This window comes from Heptranchias perlo, chromosome 15 (genome assembly GCF_035084215.1).
Source record: "Heptranchias perlo isolate sHepPer1 chromosome 15, sHepPer1.hap1, whole genome shotgun sequence".
NCBI lineage: Eukaryota > Metazoa > Chordata > Chondrichthyes > Hexanchiformes > Hexanchidae > Heptranchias > Heptranchias perlo.
In genome coordinates this window covers 15,389,669-15,414,987 of record NC_090339.1, presented here as the reverse complement: position 1 = coordinate 15,414,987, position 25,319 = coordinate 15,389,669, and the positions used below count along the sequence as shown (strand labels likewise).

General features: G+C 43.8%; 1 protein-coding gene across 1 annotated transcript in view; it reads left to right on the top strand.

Annotated features, from left to right (window-relative positions):
* The first annotated feature begins 391 nt into the window (after positions 1 to 391).
* Positions 392 to 25,319, top strand: part of faah2a (fatty acid amide hydrolase 2a) — a 42,769-nt gene continuing 17,841 nt past the window's right edge. The window contains exons 1-7 of the mRNA XM_067996867.1: positions 392 to 695; positions 2,741 to 2,823; positions 4,482 to 4,618; positions 5,616 to 5,825; positions 10,862 to 10,981; positions 19,214 to 19,349; positions 23,949 to 24,066. Of these exons, the coding sequence (XP_067852968.1) occupies positions 510 to 695; positions 2,741 to 2,823; positions 4,482 to 4,618; positions 5,616 to 5,825; positions 10,862 to 10,981; positions 19,214 to 19,349; positions 23,949 to 24,066 (990 nt within the window). The 5' untranslated portion in view covers positions 392 to 509. The remainder of the gene's footprint in view (positions 696 to 2,740; positions 2,824 to 4,481; positions 4,619 to 5,615; positions 5,826 to 10,861; positions 10,982 to 19,213; positions 19,350 to 23,948; positions 24,067 to 25,319) is intronic.

Here is a 25,319-nt window from a genome sequence, read left to right as displayed (position 1 = left end):
ATATCACTAAAAACGTTATCTCATTGCCGTTTGTTGATCTTGCTGTGCGCAAATTTCCTACATTACAACAGTGACTACACTTCAAAAGTACTTAATTAGCTGTAAAGCGATTTGGGACCTCCTGAGAGTGTGAAAGGTGCTATATAAACGCAAGTTCGTTCATTCTCAGTGAGTTTTCCTGTCACCCAGAGTCTGGTAGGTAAGGTGAGTGATGTGTATTGGCACCAGTGCCTTGACCCATCCTCTTCATTTCTGCTCACTCCCCTCGAATAATTTGTGAGGAGACAACACAACCGAATTGGCTTTACAGATTGCAGGATCTCCGATCCGGAGAAGGTGTTGGACTCTCAGGGATCCTCCAATGCGATGAGCGCAGACCGACTCCTCCCTCAGTGCATGCTGGTCTCGCTCGCCGCTGCTGGTGTTGTTGTTGTGACGGCTCGAGCTCGAGCTCGGGCTCCGGTTCCCCAACGTCCGTGGGTTTGAATCCCCGCCTTCGGCCGCGAGCCATGTCCAGCTCGGTGCTCGAGCGCAGCCTCGCGATTCTGCTGGGCGCCGTCTCCCGCTTCCTGCTCGCCCTTCTCTCGCTCTTCCAGTCTTTCCGCCCCAGGAATTTCCGGCCGGTGCCGCCGGCGGTTCGGCCGCTCCTTCTGCTCTCCGGGGTGGAGTTAGCCCGCAGGATTCGGCGAAGACAGGTACAAAAGGAGCGTTGATCCCCAAGGGGGAGGGTGGGGGTGGTGGGATACCGTCGCTGGTTCCGCCATGTTACCCCCGTGTGCTGCGGTTGCCTGACATAACGCTCAAGTTGTCCCAACGCGGAAATCGATATCAACGACCAACAAAACCCCAAGGACCTTTTGAAAATGGCAGAAGTGCGCATCTAAATATCGTTAGTACACGGTCTGCGTTTACCCGGAAGACATTTCACCGTGGCTCGTTTCCCTGTTTACTATATTAGTGTTTCAATTATTTTAACCAACCTAGTGTCAACCTTGGCTCAGTTGGTAGCACTCTCGCCTCTGAGTCAATGGGTTCAGGTCCCACTCCAGAGACTGGAGCACAAAATCTAGGCTGACATTCCAGCATAGTACTGAGATTAGGGTTACCAACCCTCCAGGATTGCCCTGGAGTCAACAGGAATTAAAGACTCATCTCCAAGACACTGCTACCAGCAACACAGGAGAAAAATCAGAGGGGCGATAAAAAATTCTTTGTTTTAAAAAATTTTCTTTGAACACTTTTGTTTACTAGTTAAAAAAGTACTGGATATAAGGAGAAAAAAAAGCTGTTTGACTGACAGTCAAGAATCATCCAATTGGGTAATGAGTCTATTTGCTTTCCATTTGGTGGGGGAAGGTGATGCACTGCGAGGATGGTCATGTTGGGTGACCAACGGCAGCAGTGTTGGGGCAGGGTAGTTGGAGACATGAGGTCATATGATGACGCTCCAGGAATATGTCCAACCAGAGTTGGCAACCCTAACTGAGGAAGTGTTGCTCTGTTGGAGGTGCCATCTTTCAGATGAGACATTGAACCGAGACCCCACCTGCCTTCTCAGGTGGATATAAAAGATCCCATGGTACTATTTCGAAGAGGAGCAGGGGAGTTCTCCCTGGTGTCCTGGCCAATATTTATCCCTCGACCAACATCACCAAAACAGATTATCCGATTATTTATCTCATTACTGTTTGTGGGACCTTGCTGTGTGCAAATTGGCTGCTGCATTTCCTACATTACAACAGTGACTACACTTCAAAAGAACTTCTTTGGTTGTAAAGTGTTTTGGGACATCTTGTGGATGTGAAAGGTGCTATATAAATGCAAGTTCTTATTTATGGGTGTATGGCCATCATTTGATGTAAATATTAATTTTGAAACTGGTCAAAACATTATTTTCTTTGAAGTATTATAGTTTTGTTTTCTATGTTAAAGTCATGGAAACTATGTGAGATTTAGGATCCAGAAGAGCAGGACAGATCACAGGCAGCCTGTTTAAAGTTGTGATTTTTTTTTTTAAATAAGAGTTACACATCTTTAAACCTAAATTGGGGGTGCAGTTATCTTACTTTTGTGTAAGCTAGCATGTGTTAAGTTCTCAAACAAAAACAGAAGATGCTGGAAACACCCAGGTCAGTCAGCATCTATGGAGTGATCAAATGAATTTAACGCTTCAGATGTGGACTCTTGGTCAGAGTTAACTCGTCTGTTCTCTCCATAGATGCTGACTGCTCATTTGAGTGTTTCCAACATTTTCTGGTTTTGTTTCAAATGTCTAGCATCTGCAGTTATTTTTCGCTTAGAGCTCTGTCCATTCGTACTGATTTTGTTTCAGGGTGGTTGAGGGGCTGTTCCCATGTCACCTGGCTCCAGCTTGGGGTAGTGTCTTTGATTAACAGCTCAGTCTGTGACCTTTAGGCAAGAGGTAGGATCATTGATTGGATGGAGTCATTGTTGATGGAAAGTTTGGTGGCCAGGGGTTCTTTCTATAGAATTACAATGGAGAGGCATTTAGACTTGGTGGCTTGTGGAGAAAAACCCCAGCACAGACATAATAGGCCAAATGGCCTGTTTCTTTGCTGTATTCAGTCTATGTCCTCCTCCTCCATCACAAGCAGGAAAAATAGCTGATCAGCATGTGTCTCTGTATAGATCAGTTGTAATTTCATAATTGTGATATTGGTGTGAGCTAATGTCATGAACTATGTTCAGTTTAACAAATCATCTCTTGTGTTTGTTTTAGGTAAAGTGTGTAGACGTCATACAAGCATATATCAGCAGAATCAAAGATGTTAATCCCATAGTCAATGCTCTTGTTGCAGAGAGGTAAGGTTCATTTTATGTACAGTTTGCTAAAGATAACACAATATTGTTATGCCTATGATCATAATCTGAGTGTCTTTTTTTAAAAAAGACAGCAGATCAATGTTAGAGGTGCTGCAATTGACCTCAGCCTACCCCTCATCTCCATCAAGTGCCCTTTGCTAGAACTGTATGGGTGTAGATATTGGATGATAATATTAGAGTTTGCTGTGATGCCCCTTGCAAAGAAATAGCTTGCTGATGCTCACTGTTGAGGCTCACACAAGAGGTCACTTGGATTTTTTTTTGATTCGTTCATGGGATGTGGGCGTCAGGTACTGGAGAGTGCCTGTGGCTCATGGAACTATATCTCGGCAAGGGATCAATGTCCTTAGAAAGGGAGGGGAGAAAAATGGAGGAGAAAAGGGAAGAAAAAACTGTTCTCTCTGGATTAAGATTGGCGTTCCACAAAAATAAATTCTAGAATATTAATCAAAATATGGAGAATATTTTTTAAAGTTTCTAAGATATAACTGGAATTTGTTATCAATAAAATATAACTAGAATAATTTATCTATTGAAACCAATAACATATTTAGTTTGCAGATTGGCTAATTCTGTTTCATTGAGTGATGCCCTCTGCCACATCGCTATTGTCTTATTTCTCTATCTCACATGCAATGCTTTATCAGAATTGGGATCCTTACAGGTCCTTCATGTTAGCAGCACCTTGTTATGCTGGTCATTATTGTGGTTCCAAATCCCATAAACTAGTTAATCTCCTCTTACATTATTCATGGGCTTTTTCTTTTTTTGGAAAAGTTAATTTTTGATTTTTATTTAAAAATAGCAGAGCTTGAATCTTAATTTAAATCAAAGAACAATTATATATTTTGAAGTATTAACAGTGAGAACGTCTTTCGATATAATCCATTGAATCTGTTCCTAATGTGAATTGTAAGTTTGTGAAATCATTCCCTGTGTTTTAACAGATTTTAATTTTGGTATATTTTTGATAATTAAAAAGAAAGGAAGTGGGAAAGAACACTTTAAAATGTAGTTTAATACATTTCAGCTGCACATTGCTGAATGCCACATTTCAATTTAAAAAGAGATGAAACCTTTCTTGAACATTCTTAATTATATTAGATAAATATTTCTTCAACCAGCCAACATTACACAGCCACTGCTTCCAGCTTGACCCAATCTGCTGTTCAGCTGCTGCTTCCCCGCTCACCCAACTCTAGTGCGATTTAAAATTTGTTGGCAAATTGATATAACAATAGAAAATAAAAATTAAAAATCTTCTGTTGTATTATATCTCAGCACACATGAAAAGTCATTTATGTACATTTAGATGTTGTGATCTATAGTCAAGGAGGCAGATGCCACACCTGTTGGTATGAACAACAGCTCTTGTGGTAAAATATCTATTTACCCTTGACTGTTCTACAGGCTGATTTGTGGAACAGCAGTGATGGGGTGATATCACCCCTTGCTTATAATAGTATGCTGTTTAATTTAAGAAGTGTGGAACTTTTATAAATTTGCTTCAAATATTATTTTTCCATGAATGTTCTGTAAGCCTATAATTTTGACTTCCATGTCACAAAGCTTTAGCATTGTATTTTTATATCCTTCATTTTCCAAAAACCACATTGTGATATTCATTGCCTCTCTAGGTTTTCAGCTGCCTTGAAAGAGGCCCAGCAGGTGGACAACAGGCTTGCTGAAGGGAGTGAAGATGAGAAATCGCTGGAGGAGAGTGTTCCTTACCTCGGTGTTCCTTTCACAGTCAAAGAGGCATTTGCATTAGAAGGTATGTCAGCACACTTAAATGGTCACCTGGGTTTCCTGTCAGTTCTGATATGTTTTCTTTTAGGTCAAGAAATCATGATCCCTTCATTTTATCCTTCCTCATAAGCTGAGCTGGCATGTCACTGTGGTTCCAAATACTCCGAGTGCTGCCCTTTTAAATGGATTGAATAAATCCATCAAATTCAACAGTACAGGCCACATTTCATTGGCAAACAAGTCTAAAAAATGAGTCGTCAGCGGAATGCATTCCCCATTGTCATCTCTATGGCAGGAAGCCTACTAGCTCTGCAAAAGGTCACTCGCCCATTCCGTGGCTGTCTGCTTAAAACAAGTGTACATAAACATGCTATTTTGATAAATCTGCATACTTTGACCAGAGTTGGGTAATGCTGGTTTTGGCTGGAATCCCAAACACTCCCTTCCCACTCCTCTACCAGAACTCCCTCCTTCTTATCCTGAATACTGCGAGGACACACTCCAGTTGTGTGTGGAGGATGCCAAATGAGAAAGAAAGAAAAATTACCTACCTTATAAGATTCTCTTTATTCTTCAAGTAGGCACCCATTATATACACTGCTTCCACCAGGCTTTCTGGCATTGCAGGGAGGGTATTTGATAGTGTTCTATTTTTTTTAGTGTTTTAAAAACATGCTAATGCTCCAATGTGGCACAAGAGCCTGCTACCATATAACATGATGTCCAGAATTTCTTAAGACATCAATTGCTTAGACATTAGTTGCTTTTATCAAAAACAACTTGAAGGGAAGTCATCTCATTATGTGGTTTACAATTGGCTCAGTGTATGAATTCAATAATCCTCCAAAGAAGTGAACTTTTCTTCTCAAACTTTGGGAAAATAGATACCCTGTTATCTGCACTGCAGTATTATGCTCATCAAAGCGGCGATTCATCTAAACTTATGAAGTTTATAGGTGGCTTATTGTTTTTATGTGATACTGTCCTTGTGCTATTAACTTATTTTACACATTTTTCCCCAGGTTTGCCCAATTCTTCTGGTCTTGTAAGCCGTAAGAATGTGATAGCCCTAACAGATGCTGCTGTTGTGACTAATCTCAGAAAAGCTGGTGCCATCCCATTAGGTGTTACAAACTGCAGTGAACTGTGTATGTGGTACGAATCTAGTAACAATTTGTACGGGATAACCAGAAACCCATACAATGTGGATCGAATTGTGGGTGGAAGCTCAGGTGAGCATTAAGCTACAGGAAAATAAGATTGTATTTTCTTCATTCTTCGTAACTAGTTTGCTGACAACACTAAGTTAGGTGACATAGTAATAGTGTAGATGTGAGCAGAAAGTTACAAAGGACGTTGTTAGATTAAGTGAGTGGGCAAAACTGTGGCAGATCGAGTTCAGTGTGGGAAGGTATGAGGCCATCCACTTTTGACCTAAGAAAAATTGATCAGAGTATTTTCTAAATGGTGAGAAGCTAGGAAGTGTGGTTGAGCAAAGAGATTCAGGTGTCAGCAAACACTAAAAGCAAGTGGACAGGTACAAAAAATAATTAAAAAGGTTAATGGAATGTTGGCCTTTACCTCAAAGGGGCTAGAATACAAAGGGGATGAAGTTATGCTACAGCTGTACAGAGTTCTGGTTAGACCCCATCTGGAGTACTGCATTCAGTTCTAGGCACTGCACCTCAGGAAGGATATATTGGCCTTGGGGGGGTGCAGCCCAGATTCACCAGAATGATACTGGGGCTGAAAGGTTAAATTATTGCATAGGCTAGGCTTGTATTCCCTTGACTATAGAAGATTAAGGAGTGATCTAATTGAGGTGTTTAAGATGATTAAAGAATTTGATTGGGTTGATAGAGAAAAATATTTTCCTCTGTTGGGAGAGTCCAGAACAAGGGGCCATAACCTTAAAATTAGAGCTAGGCCATTCAGGGGTGATGTCAGAAAGCACTTCTTCACACAAACGGTAGTGGAAATCTGGAACTCTTCTCCTCCTCCCCCCCCCCCCCCCCCCAAAAACAAAAAAGCTGTTATGGCTAGGTCAATTGAAAATTTAAAAACTGAGATTGATAGATTTTTGTTAGACAAGGGTATTAAGGGTTACGGAACCAAGGCGGATAAATGGAGTTAAGATACTGATCAGCCATGATCTAATTGAATGGTGGAACAAGCTCGAGGGGCTGAATGCCCTACTCCTGTTCCTATGTTCTGTAACAGTACAGGAACTTGGTGCAGTGATTTAGACTAGAGGTTTTCAAACTTTTCTCGGTGGGGGACGTGTCCTAACTTCTGAGACAATGTTAGCTGCTCAAAGGAAAACAGTGCTACTGTTGCAGAAAACATTTTCGTTAGTATAAAGCAGCAGAAAAAGCTGATAGCAAGTCCACAAATACAGAAATTTCAGACAGTCAAAAATCTGATGTCCTCAGTTTGAAAACCTAAAGGATAGATACTGGCACTTCACCTCTGGGACCTGAGTTCAAATCCAGTCCAGACTGATGAACATGAAAATCTCTTCTGTCTGCTTGCTATAGAATCATAGGTTACAGCACGGAAGGAGACCAGGCGGTGACCAGTGGGGTACCGCAGGGATCAGTGCTTGGGCCCCAGCTATTCACAATATATATCAATGATTTGGATGAGGGAACCAAATGTGATATTTCCAAGTTTGCTGACGACACAAAACTAGGTGGGATCGTGAGTTGTGAGGAGGATGCAAAGAGGCTTCAAGGTGATTTAGACAAGTTGATTGAGTGGGCAAATACATGGCCGATACAGTATAACGTGGATAAATGTGAAGTTATCCATTTCAGAAGGAAAAACAGAAAGGCAGGATACTATTTAAATGGTGACCGATTGGGAAATGTTGATGTACAAAGGCACCTGGGTCACTGAAAGCAAACATGCAGGTGCAGCAAGCCAAATGGTATGTTGACCTTCATTGTAAGAGGATTTGAGTACAGGAGCAATTATGTCTTACTGCAGTTATACAGAGCCTTGGTGAGACCACACTTGGAGTATTGTGTGCAGTTTTGGTCTCCTTTCCTAAGAAAGGATATACTTGTCATAGAGGGAGTGCAGCGAAGGTTCACCAGACTGATTCCTGGGATGTCAGGACTGTTGTATGGAGAAATTGGGTCGACTCGGCATGTATTCACTCGAGTTTAGAAGAATGAGAGGGGATCTCATTGAAACATATAAAATTCTAACAGGGCTAGACAGACTGGATTCAGGGAGAATGTTTCCCCTGGCTGGGGGGTCTAGAACGAGGGGTAGGACATTTAGGACTGAGATGAAGAGAAATTCCTTCGCTCAAAGGATGGTGCACCTGTGGAATTCTCTACCACAGAAGGCTGTGGAGGCCAAGTCACTGAATATATTTAAGAAGGAGCTAGATAGATTTCTAGACACAAAAGGCATCAAGGGGTATGGGGAGAGAGTGGGAATATGGTATTGAGATAGAGGATCAGCCATGACCATATTGAATGGCGGAGCAGGCTCGAAGGGCCGAATGGCCTACTCCTGCTCCTATTTTCTATTTGGCCCAGCGAGTCCACACCGGCTCTATGCAAGAGCAATCCAGCTAGTCTCACTCTCCCGCCCTTTCCCCGTAGCCCTGCAAATTTTTTCCTTTCACGTACTTATCCAGTTCCCTTTTGAAGGCCATGATTGAATCTGCCTCCACCACCCCCTCAGGCATTCCAGATCCTAACCACTCACTGTGTAAAAAGGTTTTTCCTCATGTCATCTTTGGTTCTTTTTCCAATCAATTTAAATCTATGCCCTCTGGTCCTTGACCCGTCCGCCATTGGGAACAGTTTCTCTCTATCTATTCTGTCTAGACCCTTCATGATTTTGAATACCTCTATCAAATTGCAACCGTCTCTGTTCCAAGGAGAACAACCCCAGCTTCTCCAGTCTAGCCAAGTAACTAAAGTCCCTCATCTCTGGAATCATTCTAGTAAATCTCTTCTTCACCCTTTCTAAGCCTTCACATCTTTCCTGAAGTGCGGTGCCCAGAACTGGATACAATACTCCAGCTGTGGTTGAACCATTGTTTTGTATGACTTCCATACTTTTGTACTCTATGCCTCTGTTTATAATGCCCAGGATCCCGTATGCTTTTTTAACCACTTTCTCAACCGGCCCTGCCACCTTCAACGTCTACCCCAGATCTCTCTATTCCTTTACATGAAGCTGAGTTCGGATCGGTCAATGCCCTGTGGGTGGCGGAGAGGGCCCAGGGGCTATGTGGCCGGGTCCTGCTCCGACTTCTTGTGTTCTTTAGATTTGTGGTTGGGATCAGATCAGCCATGATCTTATTGAATGGCGGAGCAGGCTCGAGGGGCCGATTGGCCTACTCCTGCTCCAATTTCTTATGTTCTTATGTTCTTATGTTATGTTTACCTCTATTAGAGTTGTGCCTTCTAGTTTATATTGCCTCTCCTCGTTCTTCCTACCGAAATGTATCACTTTGCATTTTCTGCATTAAATTTCATCTGCTATGTGTCTGCCCATGCCACCAGACTGTCTATATCCTCTTGAAGTCTATCACTACCCTCCTCACTGTTTACTACCCTTCCAAGTTGTGTGTCATCTGCACACTTTGAAATTGTGCCCTGTACGTCCAAGTCCAAGTCATTAATATATATCAAGAAAAGCAGTGGTCCCAGACTTGACCCCTGGGGAACACCACTGTGCACCTCCCTCCAGTCCGAGAAACAACCATTCCCACTATGCTCTGTTTCCTGTCCCTTATCCAAATCTGTATTCATGTTGCTACTGCCCCCTTTATTCCATGGGCCGCAATCTTGATGATAAGCCTACCGTGCGGCACTTTATCAAACACCTTTGAAAATCCATATACACCACATCAACTGCATTGTCTTCATCTACCCTCTCTGTTACCTCATTAAAAAACTCTATCAGGTTAGTTAAACATGATTTGCCTTTAACGAATCCGTGCTGGCTTTCCCTAATCAATCCACCCTCGTCCAAGTGACTGTTAATTCTGTCCCAGATTATCATTTCTAAAAGTTCCCCCACCACTGAGGTTAAACTGACTGGCCTATAGTTGCTGGGTTTATCTTTACACCCTTTTTTGAACAAGGGTGTAACTTGTCTGGCGCAAATGTTACTTGCCTGTTATCAGCCGAAGCCCTTGCTGCATGTGGGCACAGACTGCTTCATTATCTGAGGGGTTGTGAATGGAACTGAACACTGTGCACTCATCAGCGAACATCCCCATTTCTGACCTTATGATGAAGGGAAGGTCATTGGTGAAGCAGCTGAAGATGGTTGGGCTAGGACACTGCCCTGAGGAACTCCTGCAGCAATGTCCTGGGGCTGAGATGATTGGCCTCCAACAACCACTACCATCTTCCTTTGTGCTAGGTGTGACTCCAGCCACTGGAGAGTTTTCCCCCTGATTCCCATTGACTTCAATTTTACTAGGGCTCCTTGGTGCCACACTAGGTCAAATGCTGCCTTGATGTCAAGGGCAGTCACTCTCACCTCACCTCTGGAATTCAGCTCTTCTGTCCATGTTTGGACCAAGGCTGTAATGAGGTCTGGAGCCGAGTGGTCCTGGTGGACCCCAAACTGAGCATCGGTGAGCAGGTTATTGGTGAGTAAGTGCCGCTTGATGGAAGGTGTCGTCGACAGTGCTATCACTTTGCTGATGATTGAGAGTAGACTGATGGGGCATTATTTGGACGGATTGGATTTGTCCTGCAACAGAATCAAAATATTCAGATTTCAGGTTATGATTCCTTCTCTCAGACCCCCAAGTGTCCATGATTTCCAGTTTGAAAACGGCTGAAATAGAGAGACCAAGCATCGAGCAACGTTATGCCTGATATGGGAGTCCTTGATGTGGACACTAAATGCCTGAAATGGAAAGCTTTTCCAACACTAACGTTCCTCACCTTGAGTCCACATTCACAAAAATAAAGTAACGGTATGCTACTAAACATAACTTATCGAGAAGACTGAATGGGCATTCTTGGATTGGATGGGACAAGTGTGTTAAAAAAGCTATCTGAGATAAAAATCCCACCCCCTAAGATGACAGTATTTCTTGTTTTTTTTTCTGCCAATTTTGTCTGTCCTCTCTTGAAGAACATAATTTATGATGTTGCCTTTCTTTGTTCTATGTTACATAAAAGCAATTTCACCATTTAGGGTGGTAAGATGCTCTTAAACTCTGGAATATTTAAACAAAGTAGAAAAAAATGCTAAGAATTTTTTATTTTTTATTCTGCAGGTGGTGAGGGATGCATTATTGCTGCAGCCGGGTCAGTAATGGGCGTGGGTTCTGACATCGGTGGAAGCATTCGAATGCCTGCCTTCTACAATGGAATTTTTGGACACAAGCCTACAACAGGTAAGAATTATCTCGAACTCTGAACTGGTTTTGTGGTGTACATCAGATTCTGCATTCTGAATATGATATTGGTATTTGTTGTGACGTCTAAATTATTTTAGCGAAAGTTCAGAATTGAGGCATAACTGTTTATTTAAGGCTGCTCTATGTTCTAGTGTTCCACTTTAATGCTTTCCTTTTTTTCAATCAGATAATTTCAAACTTCCCATTAAATTGCCTGTTGGCTCTCAGTTATAGAATAAATATTACTTGTAAGTACTTGTTGCATTAACTATATTACATTTCCTGTTTAGCCGAGTTCAGGTTATTTTGTTTAAAGTACAAGAGACGTTTAAACCTAGTTTCTCCACACGGATACAGTATGCAATATTAGCCTATTTTTCTTGCCACATTTCTAGCATAGGATCTCCAATTTTACAGCTATGCTTTTTTTTTCTAACATTGGCTGTCATAGGGGATGGATGGATGACTTCAAACTGGACTGAGTGACTCTAGAAATACCCAACTTTGCAAATCTATGCAGTGGACTCAGAATGTAGATTTCCTAGTCTATTGGGTAGTTTCACAGGATCAAGAGCAGTTCTCGGTTTGAAGTCACAGCCACTTCCTCACCCACTGTTTGTGAAGGAATTATTTTGCGATGTATAGAAATGCTCTTCATGATTCACGCTACTGGAATGACCATACAGGGAAGGAGGCTGCTTTTGAGGGTCCTACATAGCTTTATAAGCATAACATCAAAACGACAGGCTCAATCGTTTTTCTTATTTCAAATTTATGTTATTCCATAAAACTTAAGGATACACACTTTTCAAAATAAAGGACAGAAAATGCAGCAAAGCAGTTCAAAGCAATACAGTGCAGATCGTTTACACTGATCTCATTATTACAACTTTAGAACACCGTATATTTTCTAATTCATTCTGTACAATATGAGGTGGGGTGGCTTTATATGGTGGCCTTTCCCCATAGGACTTTTGGTAGGTCGCATCTCGCGTCAGTGCGTCCCGTAGCACGTACTCCTGGACCTTGGAGTATGCCAGTCGACAACACTGTCGTGGACAGCTCCTTCAGCTGCAAGACCAGCAGGTTTCAGGCAGACCAAAGGGCCTCTTTCACCGAGTTGATAGTCTTCCAGCAGCAGGTGATATCTGTCTGAGTCCCGGGGAACAGCCCGTACGTAGAGCACAGCGTCCTGTGTTACCGAAATGTTTGGGATGAACCGGGACAAATACCAACACATCTCTCTCCATACTCTCTGCGCAAAAGGGCAGCCCACCAGGAGGTGGATAACAGTCTCCTCCCTGCCACAGCCTCGAGGGCATTTCATGGTGGCGCTGCGATTCTGTGCGTGTTGGAAGGATTGCACTTGGAGGGCCTTTCTCACCACCATCCAGGCTACATGCTGGTGCCTGTTGGTCAGTTCTGGCGACAAAACATTCTGCCAAATGGCATCGACCGTCTGGCCGGGAAAGAAACCAATCAAGTCCACCCTCTCTGTCCCTTGCAGGACTCTCAGAACGTTTCGTGTCGGCCACTGTCTGACAGCCTTGTCTCCTCCAGCACCCCCCCCCAGCCTTTGACTGAGGTCTTGTACACGGTGGTCTTGCGGACGCGTTTTACCTTGGACCTCTAGACAAAGTGGAAGATAGCTCGAGTGACTTTGATGGCAGAGTTGTGGGGAATGGGCCAGACCCTGGCCACATAGAGTAACACCGCAAGTACCTCACACCGTATCACCAGGTTCCTGCCAGTTATGGAGTGGGATCGCCCCACCCACATAACAAGCTTCTGTTTGGCCTTGCCGATCCGCTCCTCCCAGTTCTTTTTGCGGGCCAGGGGCCCCCCAAACCAGATCCCCAGCACCTCTAGGTATTCAGAATTGACAGCGAAGAGGACAAAGGATTGGGTCTCCCACCTGCCAAAGAACACGGCCTCGCTTTTATTTCGGTTCACTCTGGCCCCCTGGGCCAGCGTGAAACGGTCACAGATACCCATCAGTGCGTGGACCGACTGCTGGCGTGGACCGACTGCTGGTCGGAGTAGAAAACTGTGACGTCGTCCATGTACAGGGAGGCCTTAACCTGAGACTCTCCGCTGCCTGGGATCGTCTCACCCCTGATATCCACGTCCTTCCTGATGGAGGCGGCAAACGGCTCAATACAACATTCTAACAGGACCGTGGAGAGAGGATGGCCCTGCCAGATTCCAGGTCTAATCGGAAAGCTCTCCGACTCCCACCCATTGATTAGGACTGCGCTATGGGTGTCCGCGTAGAGCAGTCTGATCCAATCGTGGATTTCCTCTCCAAAATCCATTTTGGAGAGCACGTCCAGCGTGTACATGTGGGATATTCTGTCAAAGCCCTTCTCCTGGTCCAGGCTGATGAGGCAGCTGTTCACTCTCCTGTCCTGCACGTAGGCGATCGTAATCCTGAGCAGCACAAGGCTATCAGAGATCTTCCTGTCGGGTACAGTACAGGTCTGGTCCGGGTGGATCACCCTCTCCAGAGCAGACTTGTGTGTTGGCGATGGCCTTAGACAGAATCTTGTAGCTGACATTTAGCAAAGAAATGGGCTGCCAATTTCTGTCTCTGCGTCTCTCTCTGTCTCTGCGTCTCTCTCTGTCTCTGCGTCTCTCTCTGTCTCTGCGTCTCTCTCTGTCTCTGCGTCTCTCTCTGTCTCTGCGTCTCTCTCTGTCTCTGCGTCTCTCTCTGTCTCTGCGTCTCTCTCTGTCTCTGCGTCTCTCTCTGTCTCTGCGTCTCTCTCTGTCTCTGCGTCTCTCTCTGTCTCTGCGTCTCTCTCTGTCTCTGCGTCTCTCTCTGTCTCTGCGTCTCTCTCTGTCTCTGCGTCTCTCTCTGTCTCTGCGTCTCTGTCTCTCTCACCTTTTGAGGATGGAGAACCTCTTGAAGTTGGCCTTGATCGCTTCCCACCAGTGCTCCGTGGCGTCGAGGAGGGGTTTCACGGTTCTCCAACCTGTGTGATCCCTCTTTTAGTTTCTCTATGTTCTCCGGGGTCAACAGTCTCTCGTTCAGCTTCCATATCTCCCTGCCCATCCTCTGGTCCTCCTGCGATTGACATTCGGCCAGTAGGAGGCAGTGGTCGGAGAAAAACACCGGCTGGATGTTGGTGGATCTGACCTTGAGCATTGGGGACACAAAAAGGAAGTCTATCCTGGAACGGACGGACCTGGTGTATCTCTGCGGCGCTCTGTCTACAGGATTGCTGAAGACGTCGTGAAGCTTTGTTTTTCACCGCCGCTATAGGGAGTTCCGACATGGTGTCCAGTATACTGCCACCCCAGCTGGGTCATCCAGCCACATCGATGATGTAGCTGAAGTCTCTGGCACGAACGATCGGTTTGGAGGTTGCCAGCAGTATTGGGAGGTGCTGGAAGACCTCCATCCACTCACTCCTGAGGTGCGGGACTTAAACATTGATCAGTTGGAGTGGGGCATTCTTGTACAGAACGTCTGCTACAAGCAGGCGGCTTCCCACCACCTCCTTAACCTTGATGGTGAATTGACCTCCTCGCAGCAGAATCCCCAGGCCCGAGGAACGATTGTCTGTGCCTCCTGACCAGATCGACTTCCTGTGGGTCCACGTGCATGACCACTGCTGGTAGTTGCTGAGGTACTCCTGCAAGAACAGCAGGTCGGTTGCGGCACATCGCATAGTCCATTTGATGCTACGCGTTTATGGATCCAGTTTTTAAATCCATTTTAAAATATAACAGAAAACAAACATTCAGGTCTTACTATTGCATCTGTCCAGGATCTACGGTACCTTCCATTTGGGACCTGGATCCAGTTTCTGCATTTGAGTGGTGTGCAGGAACTTCTGGACAGTCCTTGGGCTGAGGAAGGAGGCCTGACCTCCATTGGGGGAGGGTCCTCACTCAGGGGTTGACACAGTGTCTTGTAGGGCGGTGTGTCTGTGAGATCCACAATCAGGCCCTGCTCCTCGTTCAGCACCGGGGGTTTGTTCTCCGCGTCCATAGTGTTGCTCCTGGTTTCACAGAGTTTGAGGCTCTCTCCGCGTTGCTACTCCCGGTTGCCTGGAGTTGGGGGACCTTGCTATTCCCGGCGTCCTGGAGTTGGGGTTGGCTGGGCGCGTCGCTGCTCCCGGTGCCTTGGAGCTGGATGTTGCTGCTCCCAGGTTCCTGGAGTCGGGGTGCATTGTCGGTGTCACTGGTCACTGTTGCGTTTTGCCTCTTTCTTTGATGAAGGTGGGAATTCCCCCCCTTTCCTTAGTCGTCGTACAAGGAATGATCGCTGTTGTCTGTTGGGGATTCGAGCTCCTCTTGCCGCTGGCCGCACCTTTGGCGTTCGTGCCTCTGGTCCTGCAGGGCTTCCTCTTTTTCTTTGCTCTTATGATTAGTCCTTCATCCGTCCCTGGTTCACCATACGTTGGCTTTGCGTTCTCGGGTAGCTTTGGGGCTGGGTGTCAGGTTTGGGTGGTTTCCTTGACATTCCCTTCCTGCTCTTTGTCCTCCTCCTGGTCATTGGACCGGTCACATGGGACCACAGTGGTGGGGAGGGGTCTGGCCTCCTTTTGGACTGCTGCTCTCTTCTCATGTGCCACCTCACCTCTTGCCGCCCGTGCATAGCTTAGTTTGCGGTTTGGGCAGGCCTTGTACAGGTGACCAGCCTCTCCGCATAGGTTGCAGCACTTGGCCTCCTGACAGTCCAGTATCTGGCGGCCCTCCTTCCTGCAGATCACCGCCTTGCAGGAGGCCGCTTCGTGCCCGAGTTTGCCGCACAATCGGCACACTCGGCTGCCCCGGATACACCACGTACCCTCGATTCGTGCCAATCGCGAAGCTTGATGGTAGGTGGATGATGTTTCCATCAGCATCCGCCCTCAGCTTCGCCTGGATGTTCCTCTTGCTGGTCTAGATCCCGTGCATGTCCGCGATGTCAACGCTCTGTCCACGTATCGCTTGAGGAACATCAGAACATCCATGACGGGTACATGCGGGTTGAACATGTGGACCGTTAGCATCCGTTCCTTCTCCTGCAGGAGTGCGAAGAGCGGTTCAGCATTGAGGATTGACAATGGTGCTTCCTTCCCCATGTCCTTGAAGGCCTGGAACATCTTCAGGCATCCTTCGACGGTCTTGAAGGTCACGTTGAAATAACCTGTCCTCGGGAAGGCCTGCAGGCAGAATCATAGAATCATGGAAAGGTTACAGCACGGATGGAGGCCATTCGGCCCATTGAGTCCACGCCGGCTCTATGCAAGAGCAATCCAGCTAGTCCCACCCCCCTGCCCTTTCCCTGTAGCCCTGCAAATTTTTTCCTTTCAAGCACTTATCCAGTTCCCATTTGAAGGCCATAATTGAATCTGCCTCCACCACCCCCTCGGGCAGTGCATTCCAGATCCTAACCACCCACTGTGTAAAAATGTTTTTCCCTCATGTCACCTTTGGTTCTCTTGCCAGTCACCTTAAATCTATGTCCTCTGGTTCTTGACCTTTCTGCCAATGGGAACAGTTTCTCTCTATCTACTCTGTTTAGACCCTTCATGATTTTGAATACCTCTATCAAATCTCCTCACAACCATCTCTGTTCCAAGAGGAACAACCCCAGCTTCTCCAGTTTATCCACGTAACTGAAGTCCCTCATCCCTGGAATCATTCTAGTAAATCTCTTCTGCACCATCTCTAAGGCCTTCACATCTTTCCTCCAGTGTGGTGACCAGAATTGGACACTGGCTGAACTAGTGTTTTATAAAGGATCATCATGACTTCCATACTTTTGTACTCTGCCTCTATTTATAAAGCCCAGAATCCTGTGTGTACATTTGAACCGCTTTCTCAACCTGTCCTGCCACCTTCAACGATTTGTGCATATTTGTACCCCCAGACTTCTCTGTTCCTGTACCCCTTTTAGAGTTGTGCCCCCTCGTTTATATTGCCTCTCCTCGTTCTTCCTACCGAAATGTAATACCTTACATTTTTCAGTGTTAAATTTCATCTGCCACGTGTCTGCCCATGCCACCAGCCTGTCTATGTCCTCTCGAAGTCTATCACTATCCTTCTCACTGTTTACTACCCTTCCAAGTTGTGTGTCATCTGCACATTTTGAAATTGTGCCCTGTACACCCATGTCCAAGTCTTTAATATATAATCAAGAAAAGCAGTGGTCCCAGCACTGACCCCTGGGGAACACCACTGTGCACCTCCCTCCAGTCCGAAAAGCAACCGTTCACCTCTACTCTCTGTTTCCTGTCCCTTAGCCAATTCTCTATCCATGTTGCTATTGTCTCCTTTATTCCATTGGCTGCAATCTTGAAGATAAGCCTACCATGCGACACTATATCAAACGCCTTTTGAAAGTCCACATACACAACATCAACTGCATTGCCCTTATCTACCCTCTCTGCTACCTCATCAAAAAACTTAATCAAGTTAGTTAAACACGATTTGTCTTTAACAAATCCGTGTTGACTTTCCCTTATCAATCCACTCTCATCCAAGTGACTGTTAATTCTGACCCAGATTATTGGTTCTAAAAGTTTTCCCACCACTGAGGTTAAACTGACTGGCCTATAGTTGCTGGGTTTACTTTTACACCCTTTTTTGAACAAGGGTGTAACATTTGCAATTCTCCAGTCCTCTAGCACCACCCCCATATCTACGGATGTTTGGAAGATTATGGCCAGTACCTCCGCAATTTCCACCCTTACTTCCCTCAGCAACCTAGGATGCATCCCATCCAGACTGGGTGACTTATCTACTTTAATTACAGCTAGCCGTTCTAGAACCTCTTCTTTATCAATTTTTATCCCATCCAGTATCTCAACAATATCTTCCTTTACTGAGACTCTGGCAGCATCTTCTTCCTTGGTAAAGACCTGATGCAAAGTACTCACTTAGTACCTTAGCCATCCCCTCTGCTTCCATGAGTAGATCTCCGTTATGGTCCCTAATTGGCCCCACACCTCCTCTTACTACCTGTTTACACACCAGTAGAAGACTTTTGGATTCCCTTTTGTGCTGGCTGCCAGTCTATTCTCATACTCTCTGTTTGCCTCTCTTTCCTTTTTCACTTCCCCTCTGAACTTTCTATGTTCTGCCTGGTTCTCATTTGTGTTATCAACCTGACATCTGTCATGCGCCCCTTTTTTCCATTTCATCTTACTTTCTATCTCTTTTGTCATCCAGGGAGCTCTGGCTTTAGTTGCCCTACCTTTCTGCCTCGTAGGAATGTGTGTAGACTGTACCCGAACCATCTCCTCCTTAAAGGCTGCCCACTGTTCAATTACAGTTCTGCCTGCCAATCTTTGATTCCAATTTACCTGGGCCAGATCTGTTCTCATCCCATTGAAATTGGCCCGATTGAGTATTTTTACTTTAGAGTGGTCCGTGTCCTTTTCCATAGCTATTCTAAATGCTATGATACTATGATCGCTGCTCCCCCACTGCCACTTGCTCCACTTGGCCCACCTCATTCCCTAGAACCAAGTCCAGCAATGCCTCCTTCCTCGTTGGGCCGGAAAAGTACTGGTTAAGAAAATTATCCTGAACACATTTCAAAAATTCCTCCCCCTCTGTGCCCCCTATATTATTGTTATCCCAGTCTATGTTAGGATAGTTGAAGTCCCCAGTTATCACTACTCTATAGCTTTTGCACCTCTCTGTAATTTCCCTGTAAATTTGCACCTCTATATCCTTCCCACTAGTTGGTGGCCTGTAGAATACACCCAGTAATATAATGGCACCTCTTATTTCTTAACTCTAACCAAATAGAGTCTGTCCTTGACCCCTCCAGTACTGCAATATTCTCCTTAATCAATACTGCTATCCCCCCTTTCTTTTCTTCCCTATCTTTCCAGAACACCTTGTATCCAGGAATATTCAGTACCCAATCCTGCCCTTTTTTGAGCCAGGTCTCTGTTATCGCACGACATCGTATTCCCATGTGGGTATTTGCACCTGCAGCTCACCAACCTTGTTTACCCGCTTGGTAAATATATGTACGTGAACTATTCAATAAGTGTTCAGCATTGAAAACCTGAGTACAGCAGGAACAATTGTCCTGAATTAGAATTTTGCATTGTGGATCATTTGTGTATTAAATACTCTAAGATGGTTAGACAGTGATGTGCGTGGACCAGAATGCGATTGAATCAGTATGTACCGAGGCAGAAGTTGACTGCACTACTTATTCTATATCCTTTGTATGTACCCTGTAATTCTATAAATATCTTGTTAATGTTGTGCTTTCAGGTTTGATACCGAATGATGGTCAATTTCCAAATGCAACGGGTCTAAGAGCGGAATTTCTCTGTACTGGTCCTATGTGTCGTTATGCTGAGGATCTCATTCCAATGTTCAAAATCATGGCTGGTCCAAATGTCTCCAAGTAAGGAAAAAGCTCCAACAGTAATCGCTACTTCCATTGATGTATAGCCTTTAATGTAGACAAAACATAATGATGCTTCACAGAGGAAGAAAGGAACAAATGGTGAACCTTGTAGGAGATTTAGAAGGTGTGATTGAAAGCTTGGTCAAGAGATGGTTTTTCAGAAGGCTTTTTAAAGATGAATGGAGGGATGGTGGGTTTTGTGGAGGGAACTCGAGAGTAAGGCTGAGGTAGCTGAAGGTTTTGCCACCAGTGGTAGAATGAGGGGTGGGAGGGAGAGTACTTTATAATCATAGAAATTTACTGCACAGTAAGAGGCCATTTGGCCCATTGTATCTCTGCTGGGCTTTTTGAAGAGGGAGCTGATGATGCTGGTTTTGAAAAGGAGGAGAATTGTGCTTGAGTAAGAGATGTTTTCAATGACCAGGAAAGTGGGTGGGGAGAGAATCAAGGGAGCAAGATGAAGGTCTTTTTAAAAAAAAAAAAAAAAAAAATTTGTCCTGGGATGTGGGTGATTTGTCATCCTTTCCTAATTAACCTAAGAGCATGATGGGCCTTTTCCTTGAACCGCTGCAGTCCTCGTGGTGATGGTACTCCCACAATGATGTTAGGTAGGAAATTCTAGGATATTGACCCAGCAACAATGAAGGAACGGCACTATATGGCCAGATCAGGATGGTGTGTAACTTTTTGAGATGATGGTGTTTCCACACCATTGCTACTTGAGTCCTTGGTGGTGTAGGTGGCAGGGAAGGGAGGGGCTGTAACCTTGGCAACTTGCTGCAATGCATCCTGTAGATCGTACGTACTGTAGCCACAGTGTGCCGGTGGTGGGTTTGGATATTCTGTCCAGTGACAGAAGCATCAATCAAGAAAACTTCCCAGTCCTTTATGGTGTTGAGTTTCTTGAATGTTGTTGTGGCTGCACCCATCCAGGTGAGTATTCCATCACAGTCCTGACTCGAGCCTTGTAGATGGTGGAGAGGCTTTGAGGGGTCAGGAAGTGAGCCACTTGTCACCAAGTCCCCAATCTCTGCTTTGCTTTTGTAGCCATGGTGTTAATGGCTGGTCCAATTCAGCTTTTGGTCAGTGGTGATCCCCAAGGCGTTGGACGTTGATGGCGGGGGACTCAGCAATGGTGGTGCCATTTCAGGTTAAGAGGAAGATGACTGGGCTTCCTCTTGTTTGAGATGGTCATTACTTGGCTTTAATGTGGCACGAGGGTTACCTGCCACTTGTTAGCCCAAGCCTGAATGTTATCTAGATCCTGCTGTAGGCTGGCATGGGTAGCTTCATTTTCAGAGGTGTTGTGAAATCACCAGCAATTAGCCCCACTCGTGACCTTACGATGAAGGGAGGGTCACTGATGAAGCTACTAAGATGTTTAGACTGAGGACATATCCTTGGTGATGTCCTGGAACTGTGATGACTGGCCATCTTGCTTTGTGTCAAGTGTGATTTCAGGCACTGGAAGGTTTTCCCTTTGATCCCATTGACTTAAGTTTTGCTTCGACTTTTTGGTGCCATACTCCATTAAATGCTGCGTGGTTAATGAGGGCAGCTACTTTTGCCTCGCTTCTTGCATTCAACTCTTGCGTCCATTTTGGATCAAGGCTGTGATGAATTCTGGAGCCAAGTGGTTTTGATAGACCCCAAACTGTAGTGTCAGTGATTATGTATGGCTTGATACTACTATTGATCACTCCTTCCATCACTTTACTCCTGGAATACAATTCTGTAGTGCTTCATGGATGGCTAGTTTTGAGCTTCTATGGTGGGGCCATTTTAGAAAGTAGGAGCTTGCCCTGCGTCCCCAGGGCCATTTCCTGGGCCAGTACGTCCAGTAGAGTGTACTGTGCGCAGTTTTGGGTCCTCCATTATAGAAGAGACGTTAAAGCCACAGTGTGCGTCCAGCATAGGATGATGCCAAGAACGGGAAACTACAGTTATTAGTATAGACTTGAGATACTAGGATTATTTCCCCTAGAGTAAAGAAGGCTAAAGGGAGATTTAATAAAGGATTTTAAGATGAAGAGTTTTGATGGCGTGAATAAGGAAAAACTATAAGGGAATCAGTGGGGGTCATTTTAACATTATCACTCAAAGTGAGATGACGTGTTAGGAGCAATTTCTTTATGCAAAGGATTGTTGGAGCCTGGAATGCTGCTCTTGCCGTTGATACTGCCTCCGATTTGGTGGCTTCATTCACTCCTGTAAGCAGTCTGAGCATCTTACTGTTATAGGCGTTAACTCACCTATATTTACTTATGATAGTGCGATTTGGGGGTGTAACAATGAAACCTCCTTGTGACCTGAACAGGATATCTGTGACTTTTGCATCAGCCTCTTCAAAGGTGGACCAAGTTAACACTAGATGAGGTAAAATGTAATTAGAACCATTCAGCTGCTTTATTCCACAGTAAGATAAATGTACAGAACAATAGCTATGATCAGACTCACTTAATTCAATCAATGCTATTTATGTTCACATGATCACTCAAAAATAATGAACGCAGTAGATTATCCCACTTCTGAGAGTTGTTTTGCATGACTTAAAAAGGCCCAACTCCCTTGTATCCTTGAGCCTGCCTCTTCACCTCAAATGACCCTCTACTGCAAAAGCTAGACAGTTTATTGATATTCTGCTTTACTTCCTGATTTCTCACTATCAGAAATAAATCAAAAACCTTCCAATACAATGGAAGTGAGGTGTTTATCAAAGATGGAAATAAGCCACCAAATTGCTTATTATTTACAGTCTGAGGAAACAACATCAAGGCTATTTCATTAACATCTTAACTCCCTACTGTCTCAAACTCCTTTTCAGTATTATATAATGCTATTAAAACACATTAAAAGTAACTTTCCAAATCTTTTCTGTAGAAAAATTGTCAAAATTCTTAAATGTGACAGTATCTTTTTAAAGAAATTTGGACAAATATCTGAAGCAAGGGAAGTTATAAAGCTATGGGGGAAAGCAGAGCAATGCGATTAGATTAGGATTACTGTAGCAAAGAGCTGGCACTGTCGTCTTTGCTGTAAAATTTGATGATTCTATGGGTTCCTCTAGAGGCTAGCTGTAATACAGCTACCTGGAATATTGTCCGTGCTTTTTCAAAGCATTTGTGACTTTAGTTAACTATTTGGAACAATGTTGCTGTGCTCCAAGATGATCTGAAAATGCAAGTCCTCACCACCTGCAGTGTTTTGTTCCACCGTGGCATGCTTTCTGGTTGTACGTGAAGGTTGAATGAATGAGGAAGAATGTAAGCATTGATATAGTCTTCCTTATTTGAAATTTAGCTTCCATACACATAATCAACTCCTCTTCCATTTGAGCATATGGCTTAAAATTATTAGCTTATAATATTAAAGTTCTGTATTTTTCTTAGCATTCTATAGTTTCACACGTGTCAATGTTTTATGGTTATTTTTTAATCACTAGTTAGCTTATTTCATATTGTTTACAATAATTTCATTAATGTCATTTTATTGCCTCTTAAGCACAAGGAACTGAGGGTCTGCCTCAGTGAGTTTATGAATCAGCAGAGCTGGGGGCATGAAAGCTTACAATGCCTGATTGTGTGATTTTTGTCCATGGGATCATGTCCCTAGCTGACTTGTCCCGATCCTCTTTCCCCCTTCTGTTCCCCCCCCTAAATTGGAAGGAATTTCTATTTGTATATGGAGGTCGATCCTTAATCAAAGAATAATGTAAATAAGGTAAGCTGTGGTAAATAATTTACTGCAATATGGTATTTGCCTAGTGTCTTGGATACAGCAGAACAAATGATGTGCATTTCCAATGTTTGTACCTGTTATACATTTATACTCGTGATGCATTTGTGTGTGTTTGGAGCTGTTCGTACGAGTATATAACAAAGGAATTTTTGTATGTATGACTTGAAAAAACTCACTCACACAATGCTCCTGTGTAAATTTGTAGATAAGGAATTCTTGGAAAGACTCACTGCAATGTATGCTTTTATGTAACCACTCAAAGAACTAGCCCTTGTTTAAGATTATGCCATTTTGAATGTTCTGTCACAACATTTTCTCTAAAATGGACAATTATATTACCTCACCTATCTGGATTAAATATAGTAGGGTATTAAATCGTAACATTATCAGTATACGATTTTTGCACCACTCTGACAACAAGAACTTCAATCAAATCAACAGTTCTTAAAAAAAAAAGGTACTACTGCAAAACACAAGTCTTCATCCCTTTAGAGCATAGGTACATAAAAGTAAGTTTTATGATGTGTCACCAGGAGTACACTGACTATGTACACAGTTGACAGACTTAAATGCCCAATGTTGTTCCACTAACTATTTGCAACTTGGAATGCTGTCATGTGTCCTGACTTGGAGTCCACCATGAAGTTGTTAACCCTACTTTGCTATCTGGAAAAGTATGTGTGTGCTGACATCTATAAAAACTTGTACATAAAATGTAACCTAATTTCACAGAGGTTTCAATAGAATTTGTTTATTAGTAGCACTGCATTAGGTTCTAAGGAACAGTAGCTTGTCAAGACTCTGTTTTCAAAGTAATCCATGTTCAATTGTCTTATTACGATTTTTGTATTTTAAAAGGGTGAAGCTTGATGAAGAAGTTTTCATCAAGAAAGTGAAATTCTATTCCATGGAACATGATGGAGGATCTCCATTCCTGTCGAAAGTGGACAATGAACTGATTCACGCTCAGAGAAGGGTAGGTTGGAATACTTAATTCCTAAAGGTATCTAACTGCTGCCTGTACTTTCAAAAGGTGTGATCCACACATCCTTGTCCTTTTTCCTTTTTTATAAAAAAGTAAAAATTGCATTTATATTGCATTTATGTAGCACCTTATGTCTTAAACGTCCTAAAGCACTTCACACTCACTTAAATATTTTGATGTGTAGTCACTGTTTTATGTAGGCAAATGTGGCAGCCATGTCATGTACAGTAAGGTCCCACAAACTACAATGAGATTAATATGCAGTTAACTTTTTAGTGTTGTTGAAGAAAGAATGTTGGGAAAACTCCTTACTCTTCAAGTAGTGCCATTGTGTCTTTAATATCCACCTGAACCACCGTAGCAGGCAGATGAAGGCCTTGGTTTAATGTCTCATCTGAAGGACAGCATTTCCTCAGTACTGCACTAAAGTATCAGCCTAGATTATATGCTTAAATTCTGGAATGGGACTTGAACCCACAGTTTTCTGATTCCAAGGTCTGAATGCTATTAACTAACTGGAACTGTTTTGTAATTGTATTTTAAAATAAAAAACAGCTTTCCGAATACTATATTGTTTTATAATGCAAATCATGCTCCCATCATGGGAAGTTAAGTCTTTTATTCAGTCAAGTATAGATTCCTTATTCATTCATCATCCACGTACAAATTAATAGACCAGAATGCAAATGAGTCACTAGACAGTATCCCTTTAAGACCTTTGGCTCATGCAGTAGTTGTGTGAGCCAGTGATCTGCACCAGACTGCTACACTTGTAATCACATCTAGCTTTCTCAGTTGGTAGGTTACTTTGTCTTTATAAGTACTTTTTTTTGCAGGTGCTTGTATGTTTTTCATAGTTTTCCATCCAACTTGTTTTGCAATTGTTGGTGTATGTATTGCCTGACTAGCAATATCTTTTTTTTCAAAATTCTGTATTTGGCTAAGATGAGTGTTGAATCTGTGTTGCTTTGATGGAAGTCTCATATCAACCATCTAGATGTCACTGGAGCAACAGTTCAAGAGGTCTGTCGGGTTAATCTTATAGTAAAGAAATCTCAACCGCTACTTCAGTTAGAGAGTTGTCCGTCAACTTGCACTGTCCTTCAGTTCTGTTCCTAACTGGTAATCTCAACTAGTCGCAAAAATCAACCAAAGCTTTAGTATGGATATGTTGTGGCCCCAAACATTAGATTTCAGCTTCCTTTTCTGCAGGCAAACATGCGTCAGTTTTAAATAATACCAAG